The 23174-nt window shown below is 32.5% G+C and overlaps 1 protein-coding gene across 1 annotated transcript in view; it reads right to left on the bottom strand.

The window, feature by feature from the left end:
* LOC126891616 (uncharacterized) overlaps window positions 1-21050 on the bottom strand; it is a 29920-nt gene extending 8870 nt beyond the window's left edge. The window contains exon 1 of the mRNA XM_050660800.1: window positions 19220-21050. Coding sequence (XP_050516757.1) covers window positions 19220-21050 — 1831 coding nt within the window. The remainder of the gene's footprint in view (window positions 1-19219) is intronic.
* Between the last annotated feature and the right edge of the window lie 2124 nt (window positions 21051-23174).

The raw sequence follows: 23174 nt of genomic DNA, 5'->3' as shown, positions 1-23174 counted from the left end.
GAGTGGAAACGCAAAGCATCGTTTGTGGGCTAACTGATGTTTAAATTTAGTTAATAAAAATATAATATGTAAATTAACTACAGACCGAAAGTCTGACTTTTATAAAATTAATGTTAATTTTTGTGAAATATTTTGTCTCAAAAAATGCATTGTTTCGACAGAAAAACTTTCAAGATCCTCCGATTATCACTACCATTTTCAGGTTAAAATGTTAAAATAAAAACCAATAATAGGTAGATAATACACAAATTTTATTTACACCGAACGAAATAACATACAAACGAATATAATAACGAATTTCCTGCGGAAACCAAGGCTCCCGTCAAAACAGACTCAACGCTCCAACGTACAAACTGATTCAGTTCAAGATTATTTTCGCATAACGATTTACATCCCATACATTGATTTGTTTCTGACCCATATACAAGATCGATTTTTGAATCACCGCAAAATTTTATCAAACTTTGCTTGCCTCTTCCCCAACAAAATGAAGAATTTCAATGAAGAATCCTGCGCTCAACTGTTTGAACCACACTCTTCAATTTTGCGGGATGATTCCCGTGACATCTGGGTAGACGAAGTCAAACTTTGGCGTCAACGCATCGCCGGAAAGAACGTTAAAAATTCGCTTGAAGCACTCGATGTGTGCAATGGAGATGCGTTTCCAAATGTACATCAAATGCTTCGCATTTTGGCAGTTCTGCCTGTAACGACAGCAACGAATGAACGCTCCTTTTCAACATTGCGTCGCCTCAAGACTTACCTCAGGTCAACAATGTCTGAAGATCGGCTGAACGGATTAGCTTCGCTCAATATACATCGCGATGTCGAGGTCGATCCGCAAAGAGTTTTGGAGAAGTTTTTTTCTACACCTCGCAGAGTTAATTTATTATATAATAACTGAATATCAAGTCAAGACCAAGACACAATAAAATGTCTTCATTTATAAGAAAAGTTTCTTATTATTTTTTATTAACTTCATAACCTAACATGATACACATATGTCAAAACCCCCCCCCCCCCCCCATAAACGAATTCTGCGCACGGGCCTGTATTTGATCATATTAGTATAGCGATGGTCTATTCGGCATTCTGTCAATGATTTTAACATTTTCTGTTGGCTTACGGTATCGATTGCTTTCTCGTAGTCCACGAATATCAATGCCAATGGTTTGTTGTATTCTGCAGACTTCTTTATAAGGTTTTTATTACCAGTAAGTGGTCGTTAATGCTATATCCGGATCTAAATCCAGCTTGTTCTCTAGGCTGATAGAAGTCTAACTTACAGTCTTTTTTGATAATTTTTGTGAAAAGTTTATATAATATGTGTGATAGTAAACTGATAGGACGGTCCTTTTTTGGATCTGTTATGTCACCTTTCTTGTGTAGTAAAGCAATAACTGCACTGTTCCATTGAGAAGAGACTCCATTGTTAGGGACAGCCAGGTAACAAATAATATAATAATAATAATAATAGAGTTTATTTGTAGCAAATAATAACATTATAAATAAACCCAGTTCCTCACTGAAGTTGTTTGTCACATGGACTACAACTTGTGCGTGAGGGTTAAATTTTGATTATATTAAACTACATTAATTTATCTTCAAGTTTACAAAAAGGAATCAAATATTTTCGCTCATCTGTCTTCAAATTTGGGCTGCTCTTCTCACTAATTCATTTACTGTTAAATTTTGTGTATGGGACCTACGAAACTCATAAAATTGAAGAAAGGATTCCGAAAAATTACTGATGGGATTCTTTTGGTGGACTTCGTCTTCTATGTGAATTATCGTGACTTTTTGAAGGTGTTTTATCCATTTTTACAATACTTTTTACAATTTAAACATTTATAAGTGACATTTTTTATAATACTTCGTTACTTTGTTATGAGCATCGATTCTACCCTTCCCCGAAACATCCACAGGTCATAAAATACTTTTTCATTTTTCCTAAAAATTTCTATTGTCCACCCACTTCTTTGCCTATTAATATATGCATATTTACGCCAGTCAATGGGGGCAAGAATAGGATATTACCTCCGAATTCTGTCCTACTGCATGGATTTTAATGAAATTTTAGAAATAGCCTGAAAATATATCCTTATTCAAAGTCTACCCTATGCCGATGTGCTTTTGTCTTGGGGGTGTTTCCCACCCCTTCTTAGGGGTGGAAAACTTTTTGGTTAAAATTACCACGGAATTCGATAGAGAGCCTAATTCTAAGGAAAGACAGTTCTATATTTTTTTTTTGAAAACAATACTTTTTGAGACATTCGTGGTTGAAAATTGGCCATTTTCATTGAATCATAATAGCTTTTCGGACGTTTTTTTGCGAATACCTTAAAAACTATGCATCTAACTAAAAAAACTATATTAAACATTTTTGTAGGCTATAAAAAAAACAAAAAAACGCTTGTCTTCAGAAATCTTCTAGTTATAATACAAAAAGAGATATGGTAGGTGAAAATAGTTTGTTTTTTGGTACATTCTCAAATTGGTGTATTCAACTTGAAATAACAGAGAAATGGTCGATTTTAGGTGTATAATGCTACTAATACTTTCTGTAGTGCTTGAAAGGACCTTTAAATTGAGCTATATTAAAGGTCCATTGCGTTAAAACTTAGCGAGATATTCTGCAAACAAATTTGATAACTAATTTATTTTAAGAAAAAATGAGAAATAATTTTAAACCCCATCCACCAAAATGTAAATGCATCGTTTTCCTTCCACAATACCTTTTACTATAGTGCTGTTTCTATGTTTAAAAAGTTGGACGGGTTTAAAATGAATGGTTTTTGAAAAAAAAGATCAAATTATAGAGAGCATTTTTAAATTTTCTTAAAAATCTTCCTTTTTCTCCACGTAACTTGAAAATTATTAGAGATGCAGTAATAAAAAAAAGGAAAATTTTTATCTAAAAAAGCCCTACATTTTTGTGTGGTATATTTTTTTCGTATCTCTTATTTTTTACGGGTTATATGGAGGAGAAGGAAGATTTTTAAGAAAATTTAAAAATGAGCTCTGTAATTTGATCTTATTTTTTTCAAAAACCATTCATTTTAATCTAGTCCAACTTTTTAAACATAGAAATAACACTATAATAAAAAGTATTGCAGAAGGAAAACGATGTATTTAAATTTTGATGGATGAGGGGTTAAATAAACTTATCATTTCTTCTTAAAATACATTAGTCATCAACTTTTTTCCAGAATATCTCGCTTAGTTTGAATGTAATCGACATTTAGTATTGCTCATTTTAAAGGTCTTTTCAAGCACTACAAAACTGATTAGTATCATTATACACCTAAAATTGACAGTTCCTCTGTTATCTCAAGTTGAATACACCGATTTGAGCATGCAGCAAAAAAAAACAAACTCTTCTTACCTACCATATCCCTCTTTGTATTTTAACTAGAAGATTTATGAAGGAACGAATCTCTTTGTTTTTTTTTATAGAATAGAATAGAATAGAAATATGCTTTATTGTCACTGAAAATTTTTACAATTTTATGGACAAAGCTTACATACAGTCAAAAGAAAAACATAATATAAATAACAAATAACAACTACAATTTACTAAAATTAGATAAATCGTCAATAATGTACAGTATAAGATATAAAAGCCAAGACAAAAACAATTTATTGCAAAATATATATAAATTGCAAATTGAACATACTACAAATAAAATAAAATAGGTACAACATAAGGAACTAACAAGTTTATGCTACTGCGCATGGAACCCAATTTTCTTAGTTATTCATTAAGAGGCAACAGTAGTGATCAACAGGTAGCAAAAACGCGTTCCAAGATTGCGGCTGTAATTTTGAATATTTTTTCGAGATATTTGGCACACGTATTCGTAATATAATAAAGAATGGCGGTACAGAGCCCAATTTGAAAAATATATTAATATGTGGAAATTACTCTGTAATTAAATACATTATTAAAAAAACGAGCCTGTACCGCCATTAAGAAGAACAAACAAATACACTTTCTTCAAATAAACTTTTTTATCCGATGCCTAGATTTTGTGTCATTTTGGAACTACTAAAACTTTTTATTTCGTTAGTAGTTCCAAAATGACACAAAATCTAGGCATCGGACAAAAAAGTTTATTTGAAGAAAGTGTATTTTTTTGTTTTTCTTATTGGCGGTACAGGCTGGTTTTTTTAATATTGTATTTAATTACACAGTAATTTCCACATGTTAATATATTTTTCAAATTGGGCTCTGTACCGCCATTCTTTATTATATTACGAATATGTGTGCCAAATATCTCGAAAAAATATTCAAAATTACAGCCGCAATCTTGGAACGCGTTTTCGCTACCTGTTGATCGCTACTGTTTCCTCTTAAGAAATTCTTCTATTGAATAATATGGTCTTTTGGATAGATAGGCTTTTGTCATTTTACGGAACTTAGGGAAAGATGTTGCAGATTTAAGTTGTAACGGAAGATGATTGTACAGTTTCTTTGCGGAATATAATATAGATTTCTTTAGTAACTCAGTGGATGGAATCGGTAAATAAATATCAAAGATTGAATTTCTGGTGGAGTAAAGATGATTGGGCCTTGATGGAAAGACATAAAGGTGTTTACGAATTAAACAAACCGTTTCTAGAGTATATAAAGATGGAAGTGTTAAAATTTCGTGATCTCTGAAGTAACTTCTGCAATGTGTAGATCTTCTGAGGCCAAACAAATATCTTATTGCTCTTTTTTGCAATCTAAAAATGACATCAAATTGAGCAGCTGTACTAGAACCCCAAAAAGGAAGACCATATCGAAGATGAGACTCGACCAACGAAAAATATGTTATTTTAGAAGATGCTAAATTGAGTTCCCTTGAGACAGATCGTATTGCATAGCAAGCTGAGGAGAGTTTCTTACTTAACGAATCGATATGAAGGGACCATTTGATGTTGCTGTCTAAAAAAATACCAAGAAATTTTACAGAATCAACGGTACTGATCTGGCTGTTATGAAGTGGCAAAGGTTGAAGATCTCCTTTATAGGATACTGTTTTATAACCTACAGAAATATTTTAAATAGTTTTTTTGTTAGATGCATAGAATTTAACGTACTCCCAAAAATTCGTCCGAAAAGGTGTCATTTTTCAATGAAAATGGCTAATTTTCAACCACGAATAACTCAAAAAGTATTGAGTTTTCAAAAAATAATTATAGAACAGTTTTTGCTTATAATTAGGTTATCTAGCCTCTTCCGTGGCTATTTTAACCAAAACATTTTTCACCCCCGAGAAGGGGTGGGAACCACCCCCAAGATAAAAGTGCACATCGGCATAGGGTAGACTTTGTTTCTTGAGCTATTCCCTACTTACTGTGAAAATATCAAGTAAATCGATGTAGTAGGATGGAATTCGGAGCCAAACACCCTCTTTGACTGCCCTAATTTATATGTTTACCAACAAAAATAATTTAGAATTCAACCAAAGACCTACGCGTTTTAAAGTGAAACGTACCATAATTATGTTCCAAAAGTTTATGTAATTGAAGGTACAAACAAATCAAGTGCATATATTTTCATTGGCACTAATTTGTTGTCTTCGAATGAAAGGATAACTTCAGGGATAGAAAACATTTCAATGTTTTTCATGTGGCTTTCTCTATCTTTGTTCAATATGTTATTACAATGGCACAGCTATTTTAGATCATATTTCTGCTCTGCTGTCCAGTTTCCAATGGTATTTGCTAATAATGGAATTAGTTAATTGACTTTTTATATCTATAAGAGTGAAACTAATAATACCGGAAAAATCACCTCTCTGTACCAATAAAAATGAAGCTTCTGGTAACAAATTATAAATTGTTGTACATGCGGCAGATCTCTTTATAAATTACGTTAATACTCTTAATAACTTAATACTCTTTATAACAAATTGTTTATAATTAATGTTTACACTATGTTTGAAACTGTTAGTCGTTATACTCTAATATGCTAGACCGGCTGTATATCACGAACATTTTTTTATAATCTCTTGTACACTGGCTTACGGCGTAACTTCTGTAAATATAGGGTAAAGTTGTAAAGGTGGTGGATGATATTTTAACATTTTAGCGAGTTTTAAGTTAAATACAACTTCAGTATAGAAACAAATAGATGATATTATAGATTTTTTCCTACATTAACAAAGGATAGATTTACTTTTAATAGGTAATTGCCATTTTTAATCTATATATAACTAAAGATGTTGCATATAAAATACTTACAGTATATTATGTAAAAGATAAAATACGTATCACAATACAATAGATAATGACATAGGAGAATATCAATGTGGATTCAGAAGAGGACGCAATAGAGTAGATCAAATTTTTCTACTGCACGAAATACAAGCAGAAAGCTACGAATATGGAAAATCTACACTGGCTCTATTCGTCGACTTTAAACAAACTTTAGACAAAGTAAAACGAAAACAAATATACAGGGCACTAAATGTAATGGAATTTAGTGAAAAATTAGTAAGAATTTGTTTCGAGCTTCTGTCATATGTTGTATCATCTGTGTATAATATTAATATACACGGATTATACGCTCCGAGCTTCGCTGGTGGCGCTCCTAGCGGATTACTAATTCAACTTTCACCGGTAATTTTTAAATTTATTATTTAATTGTTATCGCTTAACATTTACAACGCAAAAAAGTAATTAAATTGTAATCGATTTTTTTAAGATTTTGCTAATCATTTTGACGTTTTATTGATAAAATATGAATTCTTACTTCGGATACTTTCACAATTATCGTGTAGATGGCGCTAAGAATAATTTATAATTACATATTACGGAACATTAAAAAAACTTAAATTCAGTATTTAAAACGTAAGTATATTTAAGGTAAAAATATATACCACAGCTTTGACCAACTAATATTTTTTTTAATTAATGTTTTTAATTTTAATTTTAAATTAATCACTTTGATATTTATGTCAAATTTCCGGTAAACGTTTACAGACTTGCCACTACTGGCGCTCGCGAATTTGTAAATATCCCCTCTACGTACGAGCTCACAGCGTATACGACACATGACAGAAGCTCGAAATAAATGACTGTGAATGAAAAGCCCTATTGGCTAGGATGATTCTTCTGCGATTCACATCATCAATGTTGTGTTGTGTCATGTTGATTCGTAAATATATACAACTATTTACCTTTTGAAGTTATACTTCTTTAGGCGCGATTGAGATTAAATTACATAATACTGCGCGCATGCGCACACAGACAGTATGGCGTTTAGTTGCTAAATCTTTCTAGTTATGTATAAATATAGCACTGCAAGAAAAGGTGTGAAAAGAATATATTAGTGTTTTTAGTAAATATATTTATTATAATTTTTGTGTCTTTGGATTTGTCTTCCTCAGGAGTAACATGAGTATTATTAAAACATTTTATTGTATATTTATTATACATCACCTTGTCTGTTTGTTACCGTGAATTGTCATTAGGTACGTTCGAACCGAGACAGACACAGTCCTCGTAGCGTATTTGGTATAGTATTCGGCCAGAGATCGAGAGGTCTTGAGTTCGAATCCAGTACAATCCAATACTTTTTTTTATTGAAACCGGTAAGCACAAAATTAGTTTTGTGTTAAAAAATATTAAAACAAACTGTTTAAACTATATTTATTTTTAAAAAATTATATGTTAGAAGTATAACTTCTTACGTGCGTACAAAGTACACACACATTTTTTTTCTAAGTTGTCAACTGTCAGTTAGGTTCCTGTAGTTCTATCCATTCGGCTTTGTACTATAATTTTAGCCTTTTTTTTGTATATAATCATAGACCTATTTCTTTAAATGTGATTTAAGTTTCGTATACGTATCTCCTGCTGATTTGGTTTTGTCCATGATATTTATGACATCTGCATGTGCTTATACATAATTTAGTATTCCTTTCTCTAGTGATATTTTTGTGTCTTATTTCCTATTTTGGGTATTCTCGTCACATGATATCGTCTTCCAAATCAGCTCTGTTGCAGCTGTCGTGCCTGTATTTCTTTTTTATTATATGTTGTGTATACCTTCGTTTTTTTGCATTTCTGTGAACTATCGTGTATTTTGGAGACAGAAATTAGAAGATGCTAAGAACTGTTTGAATATGTAGAGTCATTAAAAGATAATTGTTATGTATCTTCAGCCCAAAACTTATCAATGTTTTAGTAGAATCCATGTTAACTTTTTACCTATTTTAATAGTATATTAAGTATGGAGAACGGTAAGGGTTTTATACCGATCGAAGACAATTGTTTGGAGGAGGAGCGGAGCGACGACTCCAATTATTGTCTGAGATCGGTTACCCTTAACGTTCGACATGCTTATAACGTTTTTTTGCACGATTGATACCATTATAAATTATAAAATTAAACATTTTCGTCATATTGACTAGTTTTATTCATTTTATCAAGATAGATACTTTGGTTGTTAGGTAGTAACTAGGGTGCATAACAACAATGGAGAATTGAGTTTTTATTTAGTTGTCAATAATTTTAAGTACAATTTTGATTATTATAAATTAAAATATGAGCGAAAGTGAATTTGAAGAAATTGAACGGGCTTGGGAAGAAGGGTGTTCCGCAATTATTCCCGAAAAATCCAAAATCAGTTATCAAAATACCTACCAAAGTTTTAAGAAATGGTGCGAAGGCAAGAATTTAAGAATCGAAGAAAAGACTCTATTGGCATATTTCGTTCAAAGACATATGCAGTTGAAAGCTCCTGGAAGCCTCTGGGCAGAATATTCAATGATTAAATCCACCGTTTTTCTTTATGATGGCATTGATATTTCCAAGTTTTCAACTTTGATCGCGTATTTGAAGAGAAACAAAGTTGGCTATAGGCCTAAGAAAGCGAGCATTTTTACACGGGAGCAATTTGGAAAATTTCTGATGGAAGCACTGGATGAAGAATTTCTAGTTCACAAGGTAATATAAGCTAGTTTAGGTAAAAGAGATACTCTAATGAAGATTCTTTCATAATTTGTAGGTCGCAATGATATTGGGAATATCTGGTGCCTGTAGAAGAGAAGAATTATATAATATTACTATGAATGACATCCAACAAACCGATGGTTTAATGATTGTAAAACTACCCAATACAAAAACGAACATTCAGCGTACTCTTACAGTCCTTAATAAACCAGACGATAAAATTCCATATTTAGAAATTCTGCAAAATAAATTAAAATTAAGAGATTTTTTAACTCGACGGTAAGTGAATTACTTACCGTCGAGTTGGATTACTTACCGTCGAGTTGCTAGTAAATGTCACCTACTGACGTAAAATCTGTCACGGTAAACAGTCAAAAATGATCAATCGTGCAAAAAAATTAAGTAATTCACTTACCGTCGAGTTAAAAAATCTCTTAATTTTAATTTATTTTTTGAAAGAATAAAGAAAACTAACGAATTATTTATTAATATTGAAACTTATGGTACAATTTGTTAAATTATTTGTGAACTAGAAATTCTTCATCCGGTGCTTCCATCAGAAATTTTTCAAATTGCTCCCGTGTAAAAATGCTCGCTTTCTTAGGACTATAGCCAACATTTTCTCTTCAAATACGCGATCAAAGTTGAAAACTTGGAAATATAAATTCCATCATAAAGAAAAACGGTGGATTTAATCATTGAATATTCTGCCCAGAGGCTTCCAGGAGCTTTCAACTGCATATGTCTTTGAACGAAATATGCCAATAGAGTCTTTTCTTCGATTCTTAAATTCTTGCCTTCGCACCATTTTTTAAAACTTTGGTAGGTATTTTGATAAAGGATTTTGGATTTTTCGGGAATAATTGCGGAACACCCTTCTTCCGAAGCCCGTTCAATTACTTCAAATTCACTTTCGCTCATATTTTAATTTATAATAATCAAAATTGTACTTAAAATTATTGACAAATAAACAACTAAATAAAAACTCAATTCTCCATTGTTTTTATGCACCCTAGTTACTACCTAACAACCAAAGTATCTATCTTGATAAAATGAATGAAACTAGTCAATATGACGAAAATGTTTAATTTTATAATTTATAATGGTATCAATCGTGCAAAAAAGGTTGTAAGCATGTCGAACGTTAAGGGTAACCAATCTCAGACAATAATTGAAGTCGTCGCTCCGCTCCTCCTCCAAACAATTGTCTTCGATCGGTATAAAACCCTTACCGTTCTCCATACTTAATATACTATTTCCGGCGTCTTTGCTTTAAAACAAAACGAGTCTAGAACTAAAAGCTACGTATAAATACATTTATTCTTAGATGAACTTCATTCAGATATTTCTGAGAGCAAGTCGCAAGAAAATCAGAAAGAGTAAGACTTGCTTTTTGTGTAAATAGGACGAATAAATATACTTAACATTACTAATTAATAAGATATATTTAAAGTCTTTGTTTGCATATTCTTCTCATGTATCTCAATGTTGACGAGATGACAGAAGGAGGTAAATATACTTTGTTTGAAACAAACTTGGCCGTTTCTTTTATTTGTTCTGAGAAGAATTTAGTTGGAAAGTCGAGAGGTACTTGACGAAATTGTTTACACTGTGCTTCCTCTTTTATTTATGCTTTCCTAAATGTGCTTTTTCCTCATAATGTAATTATTATTTATTTATTTTGCTCAACAGGCCATGTAGGCTCTGGGCGTGAAATACACAATTACATTTTTTTTACTATATACAATATATTATATTAATTTGTCTATTAAAATACATTATATTTATAAATATATACATATATAGCTCTCATTTTACAGTACATGGCACATTCTTGTGTTACAATTTCTCTTGCGCTCTTCTTACCACTTCTCTCGATTCTCTTCTGTCTAATACCTTGTCTCTCCAGTTATCTATTTTTAATTCACGTAAATCTGCTTGGACGCTGTCAAACTATCTTTTACAGGGTCTTCCTTTCCTTTTTTTTTCCCGACTGGTTTCCTGTTCAATATCATCCTGGCCATTCTGTGATTTTCCAATCTTTGCACATTTCCCAGCCATCTTATTCTATGCGCCTTTATTACTGCGGTGATTTTTGGTTCCGTATACAGCTCTTCCAACTCTTTATTTGTCCTTCTTCTCCATCCCATTTGTGTATTTATGCCTTCCTAAAATGGTCGGAGAATTTTCCTCTCCCATGTTTCTAATCTTTCTTCATCTGCCTTTTTTAAAACCCCTAATTCAGCTCCATATACAACCGTAGCTCTATTCACTGTCTTGTAAATTCTTTTTTTTGTTTTTCTTGAAACAAACTTAGATTTCATTAGGGATCTCAGAATTCCGTATTTCTGGTTGCCTTTTGTAATTCTGGACTTTATTTCTTTATCTTCCTATCCATTTTCCTTTACTTTCACACCAAGGTAGGTAAATTCTTCCACTCTGTCAAACCTGTATATGTAATCTTTCTCCCCTTGTATTTTTATAAACTCTTTATTTTCTTGTTGTGTATCTCCCATTATCATTTACTCTTAGTTTTCTTTTCATTTATCTTTAGGCCAAACCTATTTGCTTCCTTTTCTATTTTTTTCACAATTCTTTTCAATTCTTTCTTTGAGTTGCTAATATTGTTAGATCATCCGCGAAAGCTATACATTGATGTTCATTTTTAAATATAGTATCTTCCAATTTTATGCTGGAATTCCTCATTGTTACTTCAAGAACAATATTGAATAACGTGGTTGACATCGGGTTACCTTGCCCGAGTCCTTGTTTGATTTCGAACTCCTCTGAGACGTCTTTCCACACTACTTCACTTTTCGTTTTTGTCAACGTCATTTCAACCAAGCTAATGAATTTTTTGGGAATTTTTAATTCTTTCAGAGCACGGTACATTTCTTTTCTATTTATCATAATATAATTAATGAAACATTTTAACTTTAACGTAATTTTTCTTACCGATTTTTTGTTTAAAAGTTTTGGATCCTCTTATTTGGCATAATTTTTTAGGCAAATTTTTTGGTTTCGTTTTCTCTCTATTATTAATAAAAAAAGACTAACACTGCCACCTACAGGGAGCGACCATAGACCTGGATCCCGCGTACCAAAAAAAGTTGATTAATAGCAAGCTGAAAATTTGTTAATAGCTTAATTGAATCTAGTCGGACAAACTTTGATGTATGGGAACACTGGAACAGGGGAAGTTTTAATTCTGGAACGTTATTTTAATTGTGGAACGTGTCATCTTGACAAGTGGTTGTAAATGATTGTGAAAACTAGCAGGTTGTTTTTAAGATTATTCAATAGCAAACTTTATAATAATGTATGAAAAATTATTTGTCCGATAAATATGTTGTGTCAAATGATAGGAATTTTCATTAAAAATAAGTAGAAGAATAAGATTGTGTAGTAATCGGCAGTTGCCCCTGAGAGAAAAAATTTTAATGTCGTTGAAAAAAAGTTTAGTTGTTGCATTTGTCCCATACCAACTCAAAATTTCTACTAAATCAAAGAATAAAAAGAAGATTGTGTATTGATAGACAGTTGCCCCTAGCGTGAATTTTTTTTATCTTGTCATGTTTGTCCCACACCAACCAAAACTGCCAGTTAACTAAAGAAGAAGAAGAAGAAGCAAATTTTACAATGTACTAACTCCAAATTGTAAGTGAATAAGGGATTTTTCCCTTATTCCGCGACGATGAGCTGGCCAAATACATAAGTAGGTGAAGGCCAATAAACTAAAGAAGAAGAAGAAAAATAGGAATTATATTGGTGGTAAATAGCAGTCTGATTGTTGCATGAGAGTTTAAAGGGTAACAAATCAATTCTACGACAAAATACATGGGATGTTTTCGTAATCTCACATTCGAAACCTGTAACCTGTTCCAAAATTAAAACTTGCACTGTTCCAGTGTTCCCGTACATCAAAGTTTGTCCGACTAGACACCGTTAAGCTATTAACACATTTTCAGCTTGCTATTAATGAACTTTTTTTTGGTACGCGGGATCCAGGTCTATAATCGAGTGAGTTATTTTCTGAAATACTTCGTCCAGGCGTTTTTGTTGAGTTTTTTCTTCATATTTAGGCTGATTGCTATTGAGAAGATGAACCTTGGTTTGGAACCTTTAGTCATGTAATCAGTAATGTAACAAACATAAACTATAATAAATTGAAATGGAAAAAAATCTATACAAAGAAGTAGTTAATCACATTTATCCCATTACACGACACAACAATCCTTTAATTAACAAAAGACAGTCATAGTCACAATAAAATCACTACTGCCACATGCTTAAAAGTATTCATCAATTGGACAAACAGAAGAATATACTGAGAAGAAGAATAATCATTAATAATAAATATATGTACGAATCTAACAATAAAACACTGAAAACGTTTGTTTTCTATACTTCCACAAAATTTATTATAACTATGTGACTACAGCTGTTTCGACAGAGTGCCTTTCTCAAGTGATTTAGTTTACTATGGGTTTGACTTTTTAAAGTCTTTAATTAAAGAGGATGAGAAGTGGGGAGCTGTTTGTCTTAAGTTGGTCATTCAGAATTATATCTGATTATATATGTATTTTTTAATTTATTAATTTCCATAGATTCTAATAAAGATAGCTTAAGGCCTTTATTTTGAATATGCAGAATTTGAAACTCTTCAGTAAAAGAATGATTATGATTTAGAAGGTGAAGTGCGTATGTAGAAGTGTCTGTTTTTCTATTGTTGAAAGTTTTTTTGTGTTCTGCTATCCGTTTGTCAAATGTTCTGCCAGTTTGACCGATGTAAGTTTTCGGACAGTCACCACAAGTTAATTTGTAGACATCACTCTGTAGTTGTTTTCTCTTTCGGCACTTATTGTTCTTAATATATTTGCTTAAGTTGTTGTTAGTTCTGAAACCTGGTGTTATTTCTTTCTTTTTTATGTATCTGCCTATTTTTGTTGTTATCTTGCCAGTATATGTGATAGAGCAGAAGGTACTTGGTTCATTTTGTGGTGGTAGATATATTAATTTCAGGGCTTTCTTATGGAGTTTTTGGTTTAAAATTTTATTTATTGTTTGTTCGTTATAGTCATTGTTTACTGCTATTTGTTTAATGATGTTCAGTTATATTTCGAAGTTATTTTTTGACAATAGATATAGAAATTCGAAATAGAACTGAACATCATTAAACAAATATCAGTAAACCATGGCTATAACGAACAAAAAATTAATAAAATTATAAACCAAAAACTACATAAGAAAACCCTGAAATTAGTCTATCCACCACCACCGAAAGAACCCAGTACCTTCTGCTCTATCACATATACTGGCAAGACAGCAACAAAAATAGCCAGATACATAAAAAAGAAAGGAATAACACCAGCTTTCAGGACTGCCAACAACTTAAGTAAATATATTAAGAACAATAAGAGCCGAAAGAGAGAATAACTACAGAGTGGTGCCTACAAACTAACTTGTGGTGACTGTCCGAAAACTTACATCCGTCAAACTGGCAGAACCTTTGAAAAATGGATAGCAGAACACAAAAGAGCTTTCAGCAATAGAAAAACAGGCACTTCCACATACGCACTTCACCTTCTAGATTATAATCATTCTTTTAATAAAGAGTTTCAAATTCTGCATATTTAAAATAAAGGCCTTAAGCTATCTTTACTAGAATTTATAATTAATAAATTAAAAAATACAGATATAATTCTGAATGGCCAACTCAAGACAAACAGCTCCCCACTCCTCAACCTCTTCAGGTAAAGACTTTAAAAATGCAAACACATAGTAACCGAAATCACTTGAAACAGCTGTAGTCACATAGTTATAATAAATTTTGTGGAAGTATAGAAAACAAACGTTTTCAGTGTTTTATTGTTAGATAAAATGGAATTCATCAATTATATGTAGGAATGTAGGTATACAACACTATAACGGTTGTTCATTATTATTTAATTATAAAATATTCTATTATACAGCTTTCTTTTTTCCTTTAAGCAAAAAATATAATAAACTACTATGAAAACTTTCGTTTTTTCATTATTGAAAGCTGGGCTAAAGTTCAACTATGAAAGAAAAGCTTCTTAGTAGATAATGACTTTTAAGTTGATCGAAAGACATTGCTTGTGACGAAATCCTTTCCATCAATTAATTATTTAAGATCATTACCGTCTGAAAAGCTATCAGTTTTAGAAAATAAAAAGGTACGATAATGTTCAGACATTTCAAACTTTCTTTCACCTTATAATATGAATTTTTTTTTATTTTTTAACGTAAAACGGTGACGAAAAACAGAAAGTGAGAAAATGTATCTTGAGTTTTAAGCTTGTTTTGTTTGGACAAAAAACTTTGATAAAAAGCTTCTTTATGAATTGAAGATCTATGTTTAACAAATTTGTAACATATAGCATACTTGATAAGGACAGGAGGGACCGATAATAATAAAATAGACCAAGTTTTGAACAAGGAAATGAATACTGATTTTAAGGACCTGGAAAATATAAACATGGAAGGTAATAAAAAGAAACATAAAAGAGATAGCTGAATGTCGAGCTTAAAAAGAATAAACGCAAAAGTAAGAAGATTGTGGCGACCTGGAATATTGTATAATAGGATCTTTTTTTTAAAGTGCTCGCCCTGTCCCCACATTTGAAATATGCGAGAAATCAAATAATGAAGATTGAGGTATTGGCGCCAACCAATTCTGTATTTTTAAGTCTAATTCTTGTAAAGTAGTAGTGTCTAAACTTGACACACTGATAGTGTATGTGTGTCATAATCACTATACTCCCCCACCTTGAAACCCCAAAGACCGGGTTTCAATAAAAAGTCTTAAAGAAAAAGTCAAAGATCATATTAATTATAGTTTTCAAACAAAAGTTATTGATCTTGGTTAGGCAGAACACATAATTTCACAACCGGTCGTTTAATCTCACCAGAGTTTGTCTTTATCACAACCGACCGCACAATATTGTCACTTCCGGTGTAAGTTTTTAAAATTCTGCCTAACTGCCACTTCAAGGGAGGAAGTCCATCATCCTTTACTAGAACCATGCGTCCAGGCTGGATCAGCTGTTGGCAATTCTCCTTCCACTTGACCCGCTGCTGAAGATGGGATACATATTCTTTGGACCATCTTGTCCAAAAGTGCTGTAATATCTGTTGCACCCTTTGGAATCTTGAAAGACGATTTTCATTAATGTCCATTAAGTTTTGTTGTGGTATACTCGTCAATGAAGATCCAATTAATAAGTGTGCAGGAGTAAGAGGGTTAGGGTCATTAGGGTCATTAGAAAGAGGATAGAGTGGTCTAGAATTGAGACAAGCCTCTATTTGATATAAAACCGTGGTAAATTCTTCAAATGTTAAAATTGCATTACCTACTACACGTTTCATGTGGTGCTTAACTGATTTAATGTTTGACTCCCATAATCCACCGAAGTGGGGAGCACGTGGAGTAATGAAATGCCATTGAATACCGTCGATTGAGAGGTCTGTAATAATGTGATCAGCATTTGTGTTAAAAAATTGTCTGAGTTCATTATTTGCTCCCACGAAAGTGCTGCCGTTATCTGAAAATATTTCGGAGCATTTACCGCGTCGGGCCGTGAATCGGCGTAATGCCGCTAAGAAGCATTCTGTCGTGAGATCACTGACAACTTCTAAATGTATAGCCTTACTGGCGAAGCAAATGAAGAGAGCAATATAAGCTTTAGAAGTTTTGTAATTACGACCCTTTCTATCTCGTAATAAAACGGGACCAGCATAATCGACACCAGAAACCGTGAAGGGACGTGAAGGGGTAACTCGTGACTCCGGAAGATTGCCCATAAGATACTGTTCGGGTTTATTGTTAAATCTAAAACATCGGACACAATCACGAACAATTTTTCGAACCAAATTGCGCCCTGATATTGGCCAGTAATTTTCTCTTAAGGAAGCAAGAAGTGCTTGAGGACCAATATGTAAAAGTTTCAAATGCTCATGGCGAGCAATGAGTATCGTGAGGTGATCTTTCTGAGGTAGGACTATGGGGTGTTTCTTGTTAAAATCAAATGACGAATGATGTAAACGACTGCCAACGCGTATTAATTTTGTTGTTGTATCAAAGAATGGAGTTAGGCCAAGAAGTTTACTTCTTTTGTCAATTTGGTTGGAATTGGAAAGTGCATCATAATCATATGGAAATGACTGACGTTGTACGAACCTAATTAAGGTTAAAAGGGAATTATTGAGTTCTATTGTGGTCAAGGGACCTGTTATTCGTAAATGTTTATGAATCGACAGATTGTCTTTAAATCTTAAGACATAAGCAAAGACGCGTGTTAGTTTATTTAATGAAGAATATTTGTAGTAAAAGGTAAATTCGTTGTTGATGTGATGAAACACAAGAGTTTTGTTACGCAGTTCAGGTAATTCAGAAGTTATACAAACTTCTTGATGTTTTGTATATTGAGGCCATTCTTCTTGAGGCAAAGTGAGCCAAGAAGGGCCATGAAACCATATGTGGGAATTACTGAGCGAAGAAGGACTTATACCTCGTGACAGTAGATCTGCTGGATTATCATAAGTATTAATATATTTCCAAAATTCAGGGTTGGTCAGTTTATGTATTTGTGAGACTCGATTTGCTATAAAAGTCTTAAGTAAATGGGGAGAGGTGTTTATCCATGAAATAACAATTTTAGAGTCAGTCCAATACGTAATGTTTTTAAAGGAGACATTTACAGATGAAGTGACCTTTTCGACAAGTTCAGAAAGTAGTGATGCCCCACAAAGTTCGAGTCTTGAAATGGTTACAAGTTTCATAGGAGAAACTCGAGTTTTAGCACAATAAAGATTTGAAGTGTAATTTCCAAATGTATCTGTGCAGCATATGTAAATACATGCACCGTAAGCCGCCTCCGAGGCGTCAGAAAACCCATGAAGTTGAACAGAAACTGGGTTAGAAGAAACTGGGTTAGAAGAAACCCAGAAACTGGGTTATGTCTAGGTATTTTTAAAGTGTTTAATTTTGTAAGTTCGAAGTAGTATTTCGACCAAAATGTGTAAATACTTTCAGGAACAGATTCATCCCAACTTATCTTGAGTTTCCAGAGCTCTTTAAGAATAATTTTCGATGTAACTGTTACGGGTGAAAGTAACCCCAAAGGATCAAATATTTGTGCTGTACAGGATAAAATCTGTCTTTTGCTAATCTTTAAGTTAATTGTGGAGATATTTATAGAATATTGTAGGGAATCACAAGACGGATTCCAAAGTAATCCTAGTGTTTTGTTATGTTCGTCAGAACCAAAATGCAAAAAATCAGGATCAGAATGATTTTGTAGAGACGAATCATTGGTAGTCCATTTTCTCAGAGGAAAACCGTAGGAAGATAATAAATATGAAATAGTTTCCTTGATTTCTCGGAGTTCTTCCGATGTGTCACAACCAGTTAATAGATCATCTACATAAAAATCGTGCAAAATTATAGAGGAAATTTTTGGGTATTCGGAAATATGTCGATGAGCAATTTCATGAAGAGACCTAATGACAAGAAACGCTGCTGATGCAGTACCGTAGGTAACAGTATTCAGTGTATAAGCAGAAATTTCATCATTTTTAATAAATCTCCAAAGGATCTTTTGAAGGTAACGTTGTTCAGGAGTAAGGAAAACCTGACGATACATTTTAGTTATATCTGCACCCAGTACGAATTTATGGTGACGAAATCTAAGTAAAATGTAAAATAAATTATCTTGTAAATGAGGGCCGACATACATGATGTCATTTAATGAGTAGCCTGTGGTAGTTTTCGCACTACCATCAAATACAACTCTTAACTTTGTAGTGGTTGAAGTTTCCTTTAAAACGCAGTGATGAGGTAAGAAGAATCCAGAATTATCATTAGTGTCATTTATTAGGGACATGTGACCAAGTTTAATGTACTCACGTATGAAGTCATGATATTCTAATTTCAATTGAATGTTATTTTCAAGTTTTCTCTCTAAGTTTAAAAAACGTTTTTTGGCAGTAGTTAGAGAATCCCCTAAAACTGATGGAGATTCCTTTAGTGGAAGAGTAGTGATAAAACGACCATCACAATGGCGAGAAATGTGCTGCTTAAAATGATTTTCACAATAGATGTCTTCTTCGGAAACAAACTTAGTTTTAGGACACTCCTCTAGTTCCCAAAACTTTGTGAGCTGTGAATCTAATTCACTGGTAGAAGAAAAGTAACAATTATGTTGGGGGTGGTGTTGAATATTTGTTGGAATTGGGCCAGAAATTATCCAACCAAGAGTGGTTTTTTGAATGATCGGTAACCCAGGACCAAGTTTAATTTGTCCCACGCTTAAAATATCCCAGAATGTGTCAGCTCCAATAAGAAGGTCTACTGGACCAGGTTTTTCAAAATTCTGGTCAGCTAGAAGTAATTTTGTTGGAATATTGAGCTGGGAACGATTGATCTCTATGTAAGGTAAATTACTTGTTATGTTGGGCAAAATTAGACAAGATATTTTTTTCGAGAAATTGTTAATATCTGATTTAAATGTTAGTGATGTCCGGAAGTTAATATTGTGAGTTAATTGATTAATTCCCGAGATCGAAGTGTTGACTTTTTCCTTGGAAAGTTGTAAAATATCAAAAAATTTCTCAGATATAAAGTTGGATTGACTTCCGTTGTCCAAGAGTACTCTGCATTTATATGAGTTGCCGAACTTGTCAAAAACGTTAACAACAGCAGTTGAGAGTAGAATATACGGTTTAATAGCAGTGTGAACACTTGAGCTTATATGATGTGTTGAAGAGAAGTTAGTGGTAGAGGTAGATTCATTTGACTGCAGCCCAGTGTTTGGAACATTGGAAGGTAATGAAGATTGAGAAGAATTGTTTTCTGTGGAAACTGAATTTGAGGATTGTGAATTCTCGAAGTGTAACATAGTGTGATGGATCTTTCCACATTTTCTACAACCAGTAGAACGACAATCCTTAGTACGATGGCATGTGCCAAGACAATTAAGGCATAAACGTAGACGTTTTGCATTGTTTAACCTATTAGTAGGATTTAGTTTTAAGAAGTCAGGACAATAATATATTTTATGTTCCTTGTTACAAAAGTTGCATTTAAACCTATTCTCTGTGTTAGAAACAAAGGCTCTTGTTTCAGACTTATTACCTTTGTATCGTGGTGAATTTTGATCCTGTTTATTATCATTGTAGTTGTCTAATGACTCTAAGATACGACATCGTTCTTTTAAAAATTTCAGTAAATCATCTAAAACTGGTAGGTTGTCTTTACAATTTTGTGACTCCCAAGAGCGTCTTGTTGAGTTATCAAATTTTGTTGTTAACAAATAAATAATCAAATCATCCCAGTGTTTAGTGGGGCGTTTTAAAACTTCTAAAGCACGTAAATGTTTTTGTGTATTGTCTAGAAGTTGTCTGAGACCTTGATTTGATTCTTTTGTGACTAGTGGTAGGTTAAAGAGAGCTTTAATGTGATTGTTTACAAGTAACTGTTTATTTTCAAATCTTTCGATCAATAAACTCCAAGCAATGTCGTAGTTTGCATCGCAGACTTGCAAAGATTTAATAGTGTCGGCAGCTATGCCACGTAATGACAGACGTAAGTAATGAAACTTTTGTACATTGGAAAGTGAAGTATCATCATTAATAATAGAATTAAAACTGTCGCGAAAGAAGAGGAATTGATCAAACGATCCATCAAATGTAGCTAGATTCAATGGAGGTAACTTAATGTTGCTTGTATTTGTAGGCCTAGCTGCTATTGAACCATTGACACTACGTGAATCAGACGTTTCAGTAGGTCGTCTAGATAAAATAAGTTTTTTGATGTCAGATATTATTTTAAAATATCTGTCCTCAAAAGTCTGCCTTTCAATGGCATGTAATGTGTCATAATTTTCCTCGCAGTCAGGATCATCAGTTTCAATAAGCATCTGAACCTCATTAAAAACATCTAAAAGCCCTTCGGCTTTGAATAATCGCATTTCTAAATCTACGAGGTCGATAATTTCATTATTTTCTATACTTCGAAAATATGTTGTTAAACGTGTAAGAGCACCTTTAGTGGCCATTCTCTTTGTTTTGTTTTGGTCTGACATTTTTGACAATATGACCAAAATGTACGAGGATGCAAAATAATTAAATATTATGTATGTATGTTAATTAAATTATGTAATTTTAGTAATCTAATGTATGTGACGTATATTATACAGATATAAACAATCAAACTGTGTTTGATGTTTCAAGAAATAAATATTTGATCTTCGATGAATGTAATTAAATAAAAAGAAATGATTTATTCAAGTGCAGAAAACGGAAATAAATGTTTTGTAATTCAATTATTATGTACGTAAGAATTATTATTAACGTTTAGTTACGATCTGTCAGAATAAAATAAAAAATCAGCTAGCACATTCACAATGAATACGAGAGTAGGTAAAACGTCAAATATGTCACTATTCGAAATAAATATATTAATTTAGATTAAAACTCATGTACTTAAAATATTTATCAAATAGAGACTGAAAAAATGTGAAATTATAAAAAGGATTCAGTATTCAGTGTTGTAAATAATGTAGCTTCCTGGGGTTGATACAGAGCGGGTCAAGTACGACGTCGGTTTGTAGAATGTAAAGCTGCTATTTTCTTTGTAGTTCTGCTGGCACTGTAGATTCGCAGTTCGAAGGACCAATAGTTTGTGGATGTGGTGAAGAATTTTCAGAATTTCACGTAAATTTTAATACAACAGATCTAAAACAAATTACAATAACTTGAATGTAAGGAGTAAAAATGTTCGTTCATCGAAGCGTTGGTTTTGTGTGTATTCTCGTCGTTATGTATTTTTTCGTCACCCAGTAACCCTGGCGAATGAACTTGGGTCACTTCGTTCGGCAATCTTCGGTAATACGCACTTGTACAATAATTGGCAGAGTCTAATAAATTTCAAAGTCAATGTACTTAACAATCACTTGTTGTTATTAGTAAATGCACGAAAGAGGGATTATTGTTATTAAATAGATTATGGCAGATTCAGTCAAGTTGAACCGACATTATGCTCCGACTAATAATATAACGTGTATTATCATCAACTAAATACTACCATAAGTATTAATAACTGTAGTTGATGCTGAATAAAATACTGATGGATAGAATACTGTATTCCTGTTGATCAACTCCATACCAGAGTAAATCCACCCCTTATTTACCATATGTACCGGGTGTCCCAATAAGAATGGCTCTCGGCCATATCTCAGGAACCGTTTATAGTATAGCTTTGAGAAAAAATATTTATAACAAAAGTTGCCTCGAGAAAAGCCTGGAAATTATTTAAATAATTGTAGGTCCACCGCTAGAGGGCGTAATTGAATATCAAAAATTAAAAAATCAAAATTTTACAAAATACCTTATAAAGGGGACTGGGAATCCAATCATCCTATTCTTTATAGAATTCTGCGCATATTTGATTTCACAAGTTTAAGTCTACCTTTTTAAATTAGAGGTGGGGGTGAGTGGGAACCTTCTTATGAAAAAATGCCTGTAAAATCCGGTTCTGCTAAATCGAATTATGCATACACCGATAGAACAATTTCTTTTCTCCTAAAACACTGATTTCTTTGAGCTATCTTTCCTAAAAGTTACCATATCATATTAACTTAAACATAACGTTTCACATATAAAGAAACTAGTTTTTAAAACACAACTCAATAATTTCTTACAGATAATTTCTTCAATACTAAGAAATGCATTAATCGGACATTTTAATTTTCTTATCCTAAAGTTTTTGTTTCTTAAATTGAAAACTACACATATTTTGCAGTATAAGAAATATATGTTAAATTAATCCATATTTATATTTGTGAACAAGAAATTTTCTTGCAATCAAATAAATATTTTAGACCACAAGAAATAATTCTTCAGAAATACCCTCTGTAGTAACTGTGGTTATTAAATAAAAACTTTATCATTAATGCCGAAATGCTACTTGCAAAGAGATTTTCATCCACAAAAGAATTGCGCAGTACCCATTATTCACTATATTTGTGATTTAATCTCAGTGTTTGGCAAGATAAGATGGCGTGCATGGCATTAGTTCATTTTCATAGATGGATTTTGGATTTGTTATTTGTTGGTTTTCTTTAAAATCTAAGGGATAGTTTGAAGGTACGTACATAGGTATATAAAAGTAAATTGATTACCTAATTTAAGATGTAATAATAATATTG

The sequence above is a fragment of the Diabrotica virgifera genome, chromosome 9 (genome assembly GCF_917563875.1).
Source record: "Diabrotica virgifera virgifera chromosome 9, PGI_DIABVI_V3a".
In the NCBI taxonomy this organism is placed as follows: Eukaryota; Metazoa; Arthropoda; class Insecta; order Coleoptera; family Chrysomelidae; genus Diabrotica; species Diabrotica virgifera.
Note: the sequence above shows the minus strand (reverse complement) of the source record. Positions and strands in the feature narration are given on the sequence as shown.